This window comes from Physeter macrocephalus, chromosome 7 (assembly GCF_002837175.3).
Source record: "Physeter macrocephalus isolate SW-GA chromosome 7, ASM283717v5, whole genome shotgun sequence".
In the NCBI taxonomy this organism is placed as follows: domain Eukaryota; kingdom Metazoa; phylum Chordata; class Mammalia; order Artiodactyla; family Physeteridae; genus Physeter; species Physeter macrocephalus.
In genome coordinates this window covers 28366916-28381335 of record NC_041220.1, presented here as the reverse complement: position 1 = coordinate 28381335, position 14420 = coordinate 28366916, and the positions used below count along the sequence as shown (strand labels likewise).

Below are 14420 nucleotides of genomic sequence, written 5' to 3'. Positions count from 1 at the left end.
CCAGCTATTTCAGTAGAAGAAGTTCAAACTTTTAAACGTACATAAAAGTACTGAGCAAAATACCATTAGTAGTACTGGTATTATTACTAATACTGTTACTATTCCACTATTGCAAAGGAAAATGAAACGGGCACCAGGAAGAATATGGGTGCCCACGTGTTATATGACACCAGTGTGGGTTCGACCCCTCTAATACAAGACAGATGTTCCCAGAGTTGTGACAATGCTCAACCTTCTTCCTGGGGGAAAATTCTTATCCTATCACAGATATCATGCTGTTTCTCAGAAGTGTTATTAATGCTATTGAAATTCCATAATTAACATTAATATAAGTTTCTATTTTCTTTTATCTGAATTTAGGTGAACTGATAGATAACAAGGGTAAAAGTGGCTAGGTTAGAAGCAAAGTCAAATTCAGTCTCCATTTACTAAATTATTTTACTAACTCATTATACCCCCCGCTTTAATATTGGGTTGGCCAAAAAGTGCCTTCGGTTTTTTAAGTAAAAATAAAAGACACGTTTTTCATTTTCACCAAGAACTTTATTGAACAACATATTCACCCTTTTGTTCCACTACCTTCTGCCATTTTTCAGGCGAATTCATAATTCCGTCTTCCCCAAACTTTTTATCTTTTTGAGCAAAGAACTGTTCCAGGTGCCTTTTACAGTCTCCCAGGGAATTGAAATTTTTTCCAGTAAGAGAATTTTGTAAAGACCAAAATCAATGGAAACCTGAAGGTGCAATGTCTGGTGAATACGACAGTTGAATCAGAACTTCCCAGCCAAGCTGTAACAGGATTTGCCTGGTCATCAAAGAAACATGTGGCCTTACATTATTCTGTTGGAGGATTATGCATTTTCTGTTGACTAATTCTGGACGCCTTTCGTGGAGTGCTGCTTTCAGTTGGTCTAATTGGAAGCAGTACTTGGTGGAATTAATTGTTTGGTTTTCTGGAAGGAGTTCATAATAGAGGACTACCATCCAGTCCCACCATATACACAAATCACCTTCTTTGGATGAATACCGGCCTTTGGTGTGCTTGGTGGTGGTTCCTTTCGCTTGCCCCATGATCTCTTCCGTTCCACATTATTGTACAGTATCCACTTTTCATCACCTGTCACAATTTGTTTTAAAAACAGAACATTTTCATTATGTTTCAGTAGAGAATTGCAAGCGGAAATATGGTCAAGAAGGTTTTTTTTGCTTAACTTATGTGAAACCCAGACATCAAAGCAATGAACATAACCAAGCTGGTACAAATGATTTTCAGCGTTTGATTTGGATATTTTGAGTATGTCGGCTCTCTCCCACGTGGTATAACATTGATTGTTCTCAGTTATTGTTTTGATTTGATCGCTATCAACTTCAACGGGTCCACCCGACCGTGGAGCGTCGTCCAGCATGAAATCTTCAGCACAAAACTTCGCAAACCACTTTTGACACATTCAATCAGTCACAGCACTTTCTCCATACACTGCACAAATCTTTCTTTGTGTTTCAGTTGTGTTTTTACCTTTCTTGAAATAATAAAGCATAATATGAAGAAAATGTTGCTTTTTTTCTTCCATCTTCAATATTAAAATGGCTACACACCAGGACATGGAAGCAACCTAAGTGTCCATCAACAGATGAATGGATAAAGAAGATGTGGCACATATATACAATGGAATATTACTCAGCCATAAAAAGAAATGAAACTGAATTATTTGTAATGAGGTGGATAGACCTGGAGTCTGTCATACAGAGTGAAGTAAGTCAGAAGGAGAAAAACAAATACCGTATGCTAACACATATATATGGAATCTAAGAAAAAAAAATGTCATGAAGAGATTAATGGTAGGACAGGAATAAAACACAGACCTACTAGAGCATGGACTTGAGGACATGGGGAGGGGGAAGGGTAAGCTGTGACGAAGTGAGAGAGTGGCAGGGACATATATGCACTACCAAATGTAAATTAGATAGCTAGTGGGAAGCTGCCGCATAGCACAGGGAGATCACCTCTGTGCTTTGTGACCACGAGAGGGGTGGGATAGGGACATAAAATGGCTACACAAAAATTCACCAATTTTGATAAGTCTTTTTTAAAATGCACGCTGATATGACAGCTGTCACAATACAATCTAACAAAATTGTTTCGCATGAAGTTAAAGACAACTAAGTGCTACTAGAGCCATCTTACAAAAAAAAAAACCAAACAAACCTGTGGCCCACCCAGTAGTTTGACATTGTTGGAAGGATCAGCTCCAAGCTCCCTCTCCTGGCCTCCAAGACCTTTGATGATCTGGTATCTGAATCCTCCACTTGATACATTTTTTCCCTCCCTGCTCAACTTCATAGCTTTGCAAATGCCCTTCCTTCTTCCTGCAATATCCTAACACCCTTTCTACCAGATCAGTTTTCATTAATTCTTCGAATTATTTGGAACCATGCCTGGCATGTGAGTGGATATTCAATAGACATTTAAACAAATTGACTTGAAATCAGATGGTTCCCACCTAGACTGAAACAGCCAGATACTTCCATTTCGACATGACCTCACAAAGTTCAGAATTCCTCCTAGAGTCTGAATAGATTCCATGTTATTGAAGGACAGTAACTCTTAAAAATTATTTTGGCATTTTGCACATTGAGCTCTTCTAAATGGTGCTGATGAGACCTTGCTTCAGAGGCGCCAGTGGGGCTGATAAACCACAATACATGTTTTAATAAGTAGATTTTAAAATATAACACTTGAATAAAAATGTGGTATTCCTTATTGCCAGCTAGCTGTGAAAGTTTGCACAATAAAGAAGCATTTATTCTATTATTTAACAATAAAACAAGTCTGTGTGTGGATATTCACATGTGTATATGCCTAAGAAAGTTATGGTAGCGATATTCATATAAGGTAAGCCATTCCCTTTGGGCCACATCCAAAAGAATTTAGTTACTGTAATGACAAAAGGGCTTCCATATATTAATACCAAAAGGACTTTTTCCCAAAAGTAATGAAGTGGTCCCAGACCTTGATCCTGGGCACAGTATAGTCTCTGTCTGTCTGTCTATCTCTGTCTCTGTCTCTGTCTCTCTCACACACACACACACACACACACACACACAGACTCTTTGGAGTTTTAAAGTTCCAAGTAGAATTCATTAATAAAAATATGAACTGCTTTTTCTTATATAAATCATAATAAAGTGTTGAGAGATAAAGGAACAACTAAGGGGGCAAATCATCAGCTGCTGCTGTAAAACCGAGACCTGTCATGTTAAGTCCCAACTCAAACACCTAGTTTTAAAGATTTACCTTCAAGAATCCTAAAAGCTTGTATCCTGCCTCATCAACAACAGCCTCAAACTGTTCCCTGTCATCGAAGAAAACAAATCTTTTGCTCCTTCCTGCCTCTGGAGGCAGAAGGACCGAGGTGGTCCTGGGCGGCTGAATTAGATGAAAGACTTGCCTTCCACCATGGAGACATGGAGTCCAATCAAGTGAAATGAGTTTTGAGATCCCAGCTCACTTCCTAGGGGAGATCAGTTCACATTACAAAATCATGACATCCCATTCATCACAACTGACGTGGTCTTTGCTCAGGAGAGGACCCCAACTGGGACTAAACCACCTGTCTTCTCTTGAAAAGGGGCACTTTATCCAAGTTAGAGTTGAAAGCCTTGGAGTGAGAAATCTTGCCAGCTTCCACCCAAGTGATGCATATGCAACATGGAAGGGAATTTAAGCTTAAAAAAGGCAAGACGAGTTTAAGGAAGATTGGTGGTTGTACTTTAAATGATGCCAGATATGAATAATTATACTAGAGATGCTAAGGCATTATGGTCGGGAGAGCCAAGAGTGGGGCTCCCTCTTCTTTATCTCCTAGATTTTATTAAACAGAAATGAGAAGGATAAGCATTTCCATGCATCAGAGTTTAAAATGGCAAAGAAAGTGTCCTGCTTTCCAGGCTGATAAATGATCATCATCTCTTTCATTTCTTTCAGGGCATTGTTGTAACACCCCTGCTACTGCTGCTTTTTGTGAGTATTTTGATGTTGTTTTTAATATCCTTTATTAAAAGCCATCTACAACCCTTTAAGAAATGTCTTTAGAAATAAATTGAAATTTGAATCTTGCATCATATTTTGAACTGTTCTTCCAGTTGAGCTGTACCAAGTCATAACATGGAGACACAAAGAATCTCTGTAGTCTCATGGCCCAGGGAGAGCAACAGGAACAGTTCTTGGGCCTCTGACTCCTGGCTAAATCATTAACTATTACAAATTAATGACCTGTGACATAGGTAAAAAATGTGCTGCGCTTTATTTTCTCACTAGTGAGACTGAAGTGATTGCTAGTGACCAAGGGTTTGATTGAAAGAGCCTTGGTCCAGGGGGCCAGACAAAGCGTAGTTTCCTGTGCTGGTACTGATAGCAACTGGCTTCCTCACTTTGGGGAATACTGCCTCAGTGTTTTCATCTGTAAAATGGGAAACAATAACACCTACCCCAGTCTGTCTCCCAGGGATAATGAAATGTGCTTTAGAAAGAAAAAATACAAGCTACTGGCAAACCAAGCAAAAATTGTTCTGAAAATAAGAAATGCTAATTAGCTGTCTTATTTCTTTTGGCACTAAGCGTATGAGAAATTAGATGAGAGATTATAATAGAAATTAATGTTATCTCATGCTGAGAAAAGCATATGTAACCATGAATGATACCTAAAATATTTTATGAACTGTGCATTTTTCATACACACATCTCCCAAATATAAATCACTCCACTCATCACTGAAATAGAGTAGGGATGCGTTTCTGGGAGTGAAATGTAGCTGTTTGACTAGCACTATTTGTCAGTGAATTAAAACTATGGGGCAAATTTATTTAATTATCGGGTAATTATCCAAGTTGAAATTCAATTAGAGTAATAGAATGTGGGACTTCATTTCTTACAAGCTGTGTAGGAAGTGGAGAGGGAGAGATGCCCTACTAAACAGTTGGATTTTGCATCTTTCGTGAAAGACATTATCTTCCAGTAATAACCCTCAGCCTTACTATCCCTTCTGAAATGCTAGCTCCATCCTGACAAGGTAAGGAGAGTCAAATAATCAGATCACTTCCCACAGCATCACAAACTTCGTTAATTTAGACTCAGCAATTCAGAATTTGCAGTGAGACAAATTGAAACTGAAGTGAATGTCTCTTTGGGAAAAAATGACTTGGTTGGTATGTACCTACCTGCTCACTAGATGTGAGGACCTGGGATCATCCCTCAGTGTTTTTTCCAAGCCTTGGGATCATAATTTCCCAGGAGCAGCACTCAGTGGGCACAGGATGCAGGCCAGTCTGGGGTCCCCCCTGGCAGTGAGTCAGAGAAGTAGCATAGAGCTGGCCATATAGAAAGTGTCCAATAAATGACTACGTAGCCTAGGTTTTCTCCATTGCAGAAGAGTAGCATCTCCTACTCAGGGGACTCTTTGAAGAAGATCATGAGAGAAGTCACAGCCACAACTAGGGGTCTAAGACCTAGGTAGCACTTTTGAGTATCTCAGAGTCTGGAATCCCTGAGACACTGTCTCAGCTGTGACTAAAAGAACCAGATGCGTACTTTTCTCCCTCTCTTCCCATCTCCATGCCGTAACAAGACATTCCCAGCTGGTTAATATTAATGACATCATGTAAGCTTGCCTCCCCTCTTAGACCCTAGACTTGACTTGTGAGCTTTAGTTGGTTCAACCTTTTTAAATCATCAAGCTACAGGAATAATGAAAGAGACCCCAAGACCCTCAACTTAAAAGTTTAATGCCTCCCTTTTGAGCTAACTGGGCTGTCCCACTGGGGTCAATGGCACCGTCACACGACATCAATAGCTACTTCTGTGTTACATGACTTGAAATCGCATGCACAGTGTATAATACTTTTTGCCTGTGCATTTTACGAACAATGGGAATTGTTTAAACACTTGGGTGACCAGGCTTTACTTAGCAGGAGAGAAAAGCCTGAGCGACTTAAAATATGAACACATTTCATTAAAGATGTAGTGTTTTTCATCAACACCCCTGTTGTGGCTTAAATTGTGATTCTCCAAAAGATAGGTTGAAGTTCTAATCCCTAGTACATCCGAACGTGACCTTATTTGAAAATAGGGGTGTTGCAGATGTAATTAGTTAAGATGAAGTCATAGTGGTACAGGGTGGGTCCTTAATCCAATATGACTGCTGTCCGTAAAGAACAGGAGTCAGAGAACCACAGGGAGAATGCCACATCACGATGGAGGAAGAGATTAGAGAGACGGGTCTACAGGCCAAGGGACACCAGCGGTTGCCGGCAAACGTCAGAAGCTAGAAGAGACAAGGAAGGATTCTCCTCTAGGGATTTCAGAGGGAGAATGGCCTTGCTTGATTTCAGACTTACAGTTTCCACAACTGTGAAACAATACGTTTCTGTTGTTTTAAGCCACCCAGTTTATGATATTTCATTACAGAAGTCAAAAAAGCTAATACAACCCCTGAAAATTGAATTGTCTTTTTTTTTAAAAATCATATCTTGAAAGTGTAAATTTCTGGATAGTCAGGCACAGTAGCTAGTAAAAGCCATTTTTGCTGATGGAGTCTCAGTTCCCTGTATTCTTAACATCTTCTCAGAATGTTCCCTTTACCATCTTGCTCCAACTGAAACCTGTCTTCTTATTCATGTTTTTGCTGCTGGCATCTTTCATATCACTGAGCCTTGAAATGGGATAAGGTGTCTTTCTTGTTCCTCTTTACCAATCCCAGATCACTTCCCATGCCTTCTCCATAAAATTCCCTATTACCTTTAAAGGTTATGCCAGTACACCTATATTACCCGCTGCTGCTCTTTATTGTAATTGTCAGTGGAACGCCAGGTCACGCTCTAAGAGTCCAGAAAAATGTTAACACCTTTCCATTGTCTTCTTTTTAACAATACACTTGGATTGATTCTTGGTGTTTTCAGTATTCACACAGTTGACCTTCCCAATACCCTGGCCTCTAAATTCTTGACCCCCTTCACCAGTGAGATTGCGTTCCCCCTCATCTCAGCCAGTCACCCCTGCAGTCAGACCTTTGACTTATTACTGCCAATAATAGCATCCTTCCATAATCCTATTTTCCAATGTCTTCTCCTCCTAGCAGCTGCTATCTTTGTGACTTACTCCCTAGATGAAGAATTCTTGAAACTTGCCAGAAGGGCTCATTTATTTACCTTATCACCTTCAATGCTTCTAACTAATCCACCCTACCCTCACCCTCTTACCCTCAGATTCCATCTGACCTAGCCTAGATCTCATGGTCCATCATTGTAATTATTTTATTACATACACCGTCAACAACCTTGCTCATCTCTTACTGCTTCCTATTTGTCTGGCAAATGCCAGGCCTGCTTAAATCCAACTCTACACCTTTCTGTATTTGTATCTGAACATGCGGGAGCACCCACTCTCATGCTGACTGATCTCATTCGAAATTCATGACAACTAATTGTAAATGAGCCTGGCAATCCTACTCCCTTCCCCGAACTGACCTGACGCACATCCCCAATCTCTAGAGAATCATTTCACACCTTCTCCTTGCTTCTCAAATCTCCAGTGCCTCTTCTCTTTTTTCATCTCCACTGGTGCAGAAAGGAAACCAGCTGATGAGGAAGTCAGAAGCAATCAGAGAAATGTACAAGATCCCGCCTGCTTGCATCTATATTTTTCACCTCTCTCCTCCTTCCGTAGATAAACTATCTTTGCTCCCATCTAAGGCCAGTCTCTCCAGTTGTGCCATCCCTTATTGCCTACTTAACAATAGGAGCCACACAAATTTCCCTCTTTCTCCTCTGTCATTAAATTTTCTATCTCTGCTGGATCATTTCTATCAGCATGTAAGTATTCTGTAATATTACACATCTTAAAAATTAAATTTCACCTTATCCTACCTGTAGTCCATTTCTGTGCACTCCTTTATGGCACGGTTCCTCCAAAAAGTTATTTTAACTTATTCTTCACTCATTCAGTAATACGTATTGAGTTCTTCCAATATACCAGTCACTTTCCTGGGTGCCAAGGATATAGCAGTGAGCAAAACAGATACATCTTTGCTCTAATGGAGGTTATATACTAGTGGAAAGAAGCAACCAACAAATAAGTAAAAATATATTGTGTAAGATGGGTGATAAAGAAAAAATAAAGTAAGGAAGGGAAGTGGGTTGGGAGGTTGGACTCCCTGAGAAACAATATTTGAGCAAAGGCCTGGAGGAGATAACGGAGTGAGCTTTCTGGTGGTAGAATGTTCCAGGTGGAAGGAACAACAAGTGCAAAGGTCCTGAGAGTGTGCCTGGTGCCTAAGGAACAGCAAGGAGGCCAGTGTGGCTGGAATGGAGTGAGCAAGGGGAGAGTAGATGGAGATGAGGTCAGAGACATAGCAGAGGCCAAATGATAGAAGACCTTAAAGTCCTTTGTAAGGATTTTGAATTGTAATTCAAGAGAGACAGGAAACCATTGAAAGAGTTTTGATCAAGGGAATGGCATGTTCTGACATTCCCTTTAAAAGGGTGACTCTGGATGCTGGGTTGAGAGTAGATTGTTACGGGGATCATGGTGGAGACAGGAGGACCAGTTAGAAAGCTAGTGCAAGTGATGCCGTTAGCTTGGGCCAGCGTGGTTGAATAAATCTGGTGGGAAGTAGTCCTTTATTTTCTTGAAAGAACTGAGAGACTGAATGAAAATTAGGAGGGGAAGATGAGAATCAAGGATGACTCCACGCCTGTGCAACTTGAAGTATGGAATTGCCGTTTACTAAGATAGGGAAGGCTGTAGAGTTGAATAAGTTGATGGAAGTCACAACAAATTCAGTCTTGGACATGTCTGGATTAAGATGCCTTTCAGACATCTAAGTAGAGAAGTCAAGTAAGCAGTTGACTATATGTCTGGAATTCAGGAGAAAGGGTCTGGACTTTCTGTGTGTATGTATCTCTAGAGATACACATTTGGGAGAGTTCAGCATAGAGATGGATTTTGAGTTAGACTGGACGAGATCACCAAACGAGAATAGAGAAGGAGAGGTATCAGTGGACTAAACTTGGGGCATTCTAATATTAAGAGGTCAGCAAAGAAGACCAAGGATATCCAGTTTGCTTAGGAAGAACACCAAGAGATTTTAATGTTCTAGAAGCCTAGCAGAGAATGTGTTTCAAAAAGGGGAGCATGGTTAACTACTTCAAATGCTGGTAATAATTCGGATAAAATGAAGTCCAACAATTGGCCATTGATTGTAACAAGATGGAGGCCACTGGAGACCTTAACAAGAGCTATTTCAGCAGAGTTTTGGAGGTGAAAACCTTACTGAAGTTGGTTCAAGAATAAATGAAGAAAGAAGAGTCAAAGACAGAGTTCATTTTGCTGTAAAGTGTGCAGAAAATGGGAGAGCAGCAAAGTTAATGAAGGACCGAGAGAGGATTCTTTTTTAAGTTGGGAAAATTATTAGCATATTTGTATCGATAGATTAATCCAGTTAGAGAAGGAAAATTTGATATAGAGAAAAGAGGGGAGAATTCGTGGGCCCATGTCCCTGAGTAGGAGAAAGGGATGAGTTCTAGTGTGTAAAGGGAGTATGGCCTCCTAAGCACAGATAGTTCATCCAGAGTCATGGAAGGGAAGCCATGGGATATAGGCAAGGATGCAAGTAAATTGGATGATGTAATTATAGGAGCTTGTTAAGTTCTCCTCTGGTTCTGTTTTCTCAGTGAAGTGGCAAGCAAGGTTAGGGGTAGAGGACAAGAAAAGGCAAGGAGGTGTTGGAGATTTGATGAGAAAGGCAAAGACATGAAACAGTCCTGCAGCAGAGTGAATGGAATGGGCAAATGCAGTGCTATGGTCCAGCAGCACCGAGGACCATCCTGAGTCTTTACACTTGGCATTGGCTCAGCCTGGATTCTCCCCACCCCAGATATCCACACGGCTCCCTCCTTCACTTTCATCAGGTCTCTGGTCAGATGTCATTTTAGAGGAGAAGAATAATAATTCCTATTATTTAGGAATAATATATTCCATCACTCTCTCCCCGCCTACCATTCTTAATTGTTCCTCTTTAGCACTTATCACGTGGCATCTTAATCACCGGTTAATTGGTTTATTATCCATCTTCCCTAACTAGAGCAAAGCATTACAAGATAGCAGGGACTTTATGTTTTGGTCACTGCTAAAACCCCACTGCTCAAAATAATGCCTGGCTATGGAAGCCACTTGAAAGCATTTTTGAGTGGATGCTTGGTAAAGAAAAACTGTTTCTGTTCTCACAGTACTTCTAACACCAAAGGTGTGGGTTTTCCATGCCAAGCGATCCTCCAGTTCTCTGCAAATACCAACCGGGTATTCTACAATTCAATTCATTTTGACACTAACTTCCCAGAGTTAATGCAGACCCCACAGGTGGAGGGCTCAGACTCCCAAGATTGCCTCTCACTTCAGGTGCCAAACAGAAGTAGTGGTTTCCAGGTCACCCACACTTCTGTCCGACTTGGCTACAAATCAGGGGGCTCCCACAACCCCCTCCTCAGGTCCAATAATTTGCTACCACTGTTCACAGAACCCAGTGAAACACTTTATTTATTATTACCGGTTACTTATAAAGGAAACAAATAAACAGCCAGATGAAGAGGTACATAGAGCAAGGTCCAGAATGGTCCCAAGTGCAGGAGTTTCTGTCCCATGGAGTTTGGGGTGCGCCACCGACCCTGCCTATGGGTGCATTCACCAACCCGGAAGCTCTCTGAACCCTTCTGTGCCAGGTACTGGGGACAAAACCCAAATAATGTAACAAAAGACACTCTTATCATCCCATCCCTCAGGAAGTTCTGAGGGTTTTAGAAGCTCTGTGCTAGGAACTGGGGACAAAGACCAAATACATATTTCTTACTATATCACTACATCACAGTTGGACAGGTGGACAGGTGCCTCTGTTCAAAGAGTTGGGCTAGGACCACTTTTAAGACTCGTATGTCCTCATCACAGGCTCTACCTTCAGGGCGACATTCCTTATTGTAAAGCCATTTTGAAGGGACCGACTTCACTTCCCTCACAGTCTGTTGTGCAGGGGTGGCATTGTATGGGGAGAAAGCATCCCGTTTTGGTTCAATCTGCAGCCAGTATTTGTTGTGAACAGTGGATTTTCTCTTACCCTTCTTAGCCTCGGTTTTTACCTCTGTAAAGTGAGAATTATGATAAGATGAAATGAGTTCATTTATGGGAAAGCCTGTTGTAAACTGTAAGGAACCAGCAAATGCTAGTTATTTAAATTTGACACTTTATAAAGGAAAATAGAAAATAATGCCAGGAAGGATGTCAAGGTTTTGCAAAAGCACTTATCTGATGAAATGCAGCAATGGTCCAGCTAGTCCGGACCTTAATGATGGGCTGAGTCTTAAAACTTTAAGATTCTGTAATCATCTGTAACCTTATAAACTTGTATATAAATGAATCCAATATTTACCATGGCTGGCCATGAGTGCAGTGAAACTTCCTGAAACAGCACCATTAACTCCTAAGACTCAAAGTGTTTTTTACATATACCACCTCAATTTTCTTGATAACATACCTTTGCTATTGGCAGGGGCAGAAATTATTGTCTTTATTTTGTTAGTGGATGTGTATCAGACCATGAAGTTCCAATCTGTAAGGGTAAATAAAGGCCTTGTCTAGCTAAAAACTATACTTGTAAGTTCATTACTTGAACTTCCATGTGAATTGTCCTTCTGAAACAGTGTTCCCCGTGGTAAGCAGCCACTAGATTTTGTCCGCCTGGGCCAGGAACCATGAATATCTTATTCATTAACTTATCTCTGGTGCCAAATATTCAATAAAAGTTGGAAGGAGGGGAATAGAAAGATGGGTGAACAATGATTAGAATGATTCAAATGATAAATAAGTGGTTCGAAGGTTAGGATTCCAGCCTGAGCCATAAAATTTACTTTATATTTGTTATGACAAATAACTTATAAATTTTTTCAATAATATTAAAACATCCATTCTTTTCTTCAGTGTTTGAATGTCTACTGTGCACTGTGAATATTACAACGATCAGTCTGACATTGATCCTTCCCTCAAAGAATTTATGATTTAACAGAGAAAATAGAATATATTCACAGATAATTAAAATCCAAGGTAGAAACTGTATCACAAGTATCATAATATTTCAAAGGAGATTACTAAAAAAGAAAACATTTTATTTAATAGAAATGGGTTTTTTTTACAATAATTTTTTACTGAAAGAAAGCTTTTTAAAAAAATATATTCACGGGCTTTATATATATATATATATATATTCAAGTATAGTTGATTTATAATGTTAATTTCTGCTGTACAGCAAAGTGATTCAGTTATACACACACACACACGCACACACACATTCTTTTTCATATTCTTTTACATTATGTCTTATCATAGGATATTGAATGTAGCTCCCTGTGCTGTACAGTAGGACCTTGTTGTTTCTCCATGCTATATGTAATAGTTTGCGTCTGCTAACCACACACACACATTCTTTTTCATATTCTTTTACATTATGTCTTATCATAGGATATTGAATGTAGCTCCCTGTGCTGTACAGTAGGACCTTGTTGTTTCTCCATGCTATATGTAATAGTTTGCGTCTGCTAACCCCAAACTCCCAATCCGTCCCTCCCCCTCCTCCTCCTCCCCCTTGGCAATCACAAGTCTCTTCTCTATTGTCTGTGAGTCTGTTTCTGTTTCGTAGATAAATTCCTTTGTGTCATATTTTAGATTCCACATATAAGTGATATCTTATGGTATTTGTCTTTCTCTGTCTGACTTACTTCACTTAGTATAGTAATCTCTATGTCCGTCCATGTTGCTGCAAATGGCATTATTTCATTTTTATGGCTGAGTAATATTCCTTTGTATCTATGTACCACATCTTCTCTATCCATTCATCTGTTGATGGACATTTAGGTTGCTTCCATGTCTTGGCTATTATAAATAGTGCTGCTATGAACACTGGGGTGCATGTATCTTTTCCAATGAGAGTTTTTGTCTTTTCCGGATATATGCCCAGGAGTGGGGTTGCTGAATCATACGGCAGCTCTATTTTAAGTTTTTTGAAGGAACCTCCATACTGTTCTCCACAGTGGCTGCACCAATTTACATTCCCACCAAGAGTGTAGCAGAGCTCCCTTTCGAAAGAAAACTTTTAATTTGAGAGGTAGATGGAAACTTCTAATATTTCTGCAGGGATCGCCTACTTGCTTCAAGTTCTTTTCACGCGCGTGGCTCTGATTCTCGGTCGTATCTAACATGACGTAAAACTTGCAGATCTTTCCTTTCCTTTGATGTGGTTTCTCACTAACACTCTGTTTACCAACTATTATTACAGTTTTTATTCAGCAGCAAATAATAGAGAAGACTGAAAGAGAGAGATTTGAAAACTTGAAATGGAGTGTTGTGGGTAGTGAAGATGCAGAGGCCCTGGTGCTGAGTCAGGCACTTAGGCTGTGAGGTCAGGGACAGTCCACTGGGCAGCGTGAAGCTTCTGCCCTTGTAGACCCCTGTCCCCCCAAGTCTCCTTAGCAGCTCCCTCACACCTTCTTCCCAACTACATCTTGGCGACTGTGAGGAATGAAAGGAAGCGACGTCTAAACTTCTCTCTTACTCCCTCTGAAGTTAAGACAAAGAAGGTAAGATAACTACGTTCACACCATGGGACAGGTCCGTCTAATTCTATGCAATTATGATCTAAGGAAACCAGATACTAGCTGGTATTGTCATGGCCTCAAACCCCGTAATTCCGTAGACCACGACTTTTATTTAAATAAGTTCCTGCGTGGCAGGGGAGACTCAGTAGCGCTTTGAGCTTGTGCCATTGGAACGACAAATCAAGGCCTCACTTCCACCCCAGCCACAAAGGTCAGCTCAACATCAAGACCCCTGGAAACACATAGGGCGGAAACTTGGACCACTGCTGAAAGTCATGTTCTCAGAGTTACAGATCAGCCCATCTTCCTGTGTGGGGATGGTCACATCAATCGCTTAGGATATTTAATAAACATTCACCCTCATGCTTACCCAGTCAATAGTAATGTAAGCGCCCCTTAAGTAAATGGGAGTACCACCAGCTCTGCTGTTAATATCAATTGATTTTATATGACTTGATTTCTTAGAAATCTGGCCCCTCATCAAGTAGATATTTAGAAGGCATTGTGATACTCGGACATACATACACACGTGTGCACAGCACGCACACATGTACGTGCGCCCCCATGCATGCACACCAGGCCCTGTTTCGAGGCTAACCGTATGCTCCATTCGTCTGACTGTCTCTTCTGTTACTTTCCATTTTCGCAGTTCTTAAATCCAATCAGCTTGAATTCTCAGGACACTTTATTTATTTATTTATTTATTTATTTATTTAATTTATTTTTTTTTT

The 14420-nt window shown here is 40.3% G+C and overlaps 1 protein-coding gene across 10 annotated transcripts in view; it reads left to right on the top strand.

The window, feature by feature from the left end:
• SLC10A7 (solute carrier family 10 member 7) overlaps window positions 1-14420 on the top strand; it is a 265905-nt gene that overhangs the window by 179378 nt on the left and 72107 nt on the right. For 8 of the 10 annotated variants that reach the window (XM_024126597.3, XM_028491741.2, XM_024126595.2 and 5 more), the window contains one exon: window positions 3986-4021. The exons of 1 other annotated variant lie outside the window; for it this stretch is intronic. In XM_024126597.3, coding sequence (XP_023982365.1) covers window positions 3986-4021 — 36 coding nt within the window. Of the gene's footprint in view, window positions 1-596; window positions 1416-3985; window positions 4022-14420 lie in introns of those variants that run through there. One more of the 10 variants, XM_055085912.1, reaches the window with a different exon arrangement.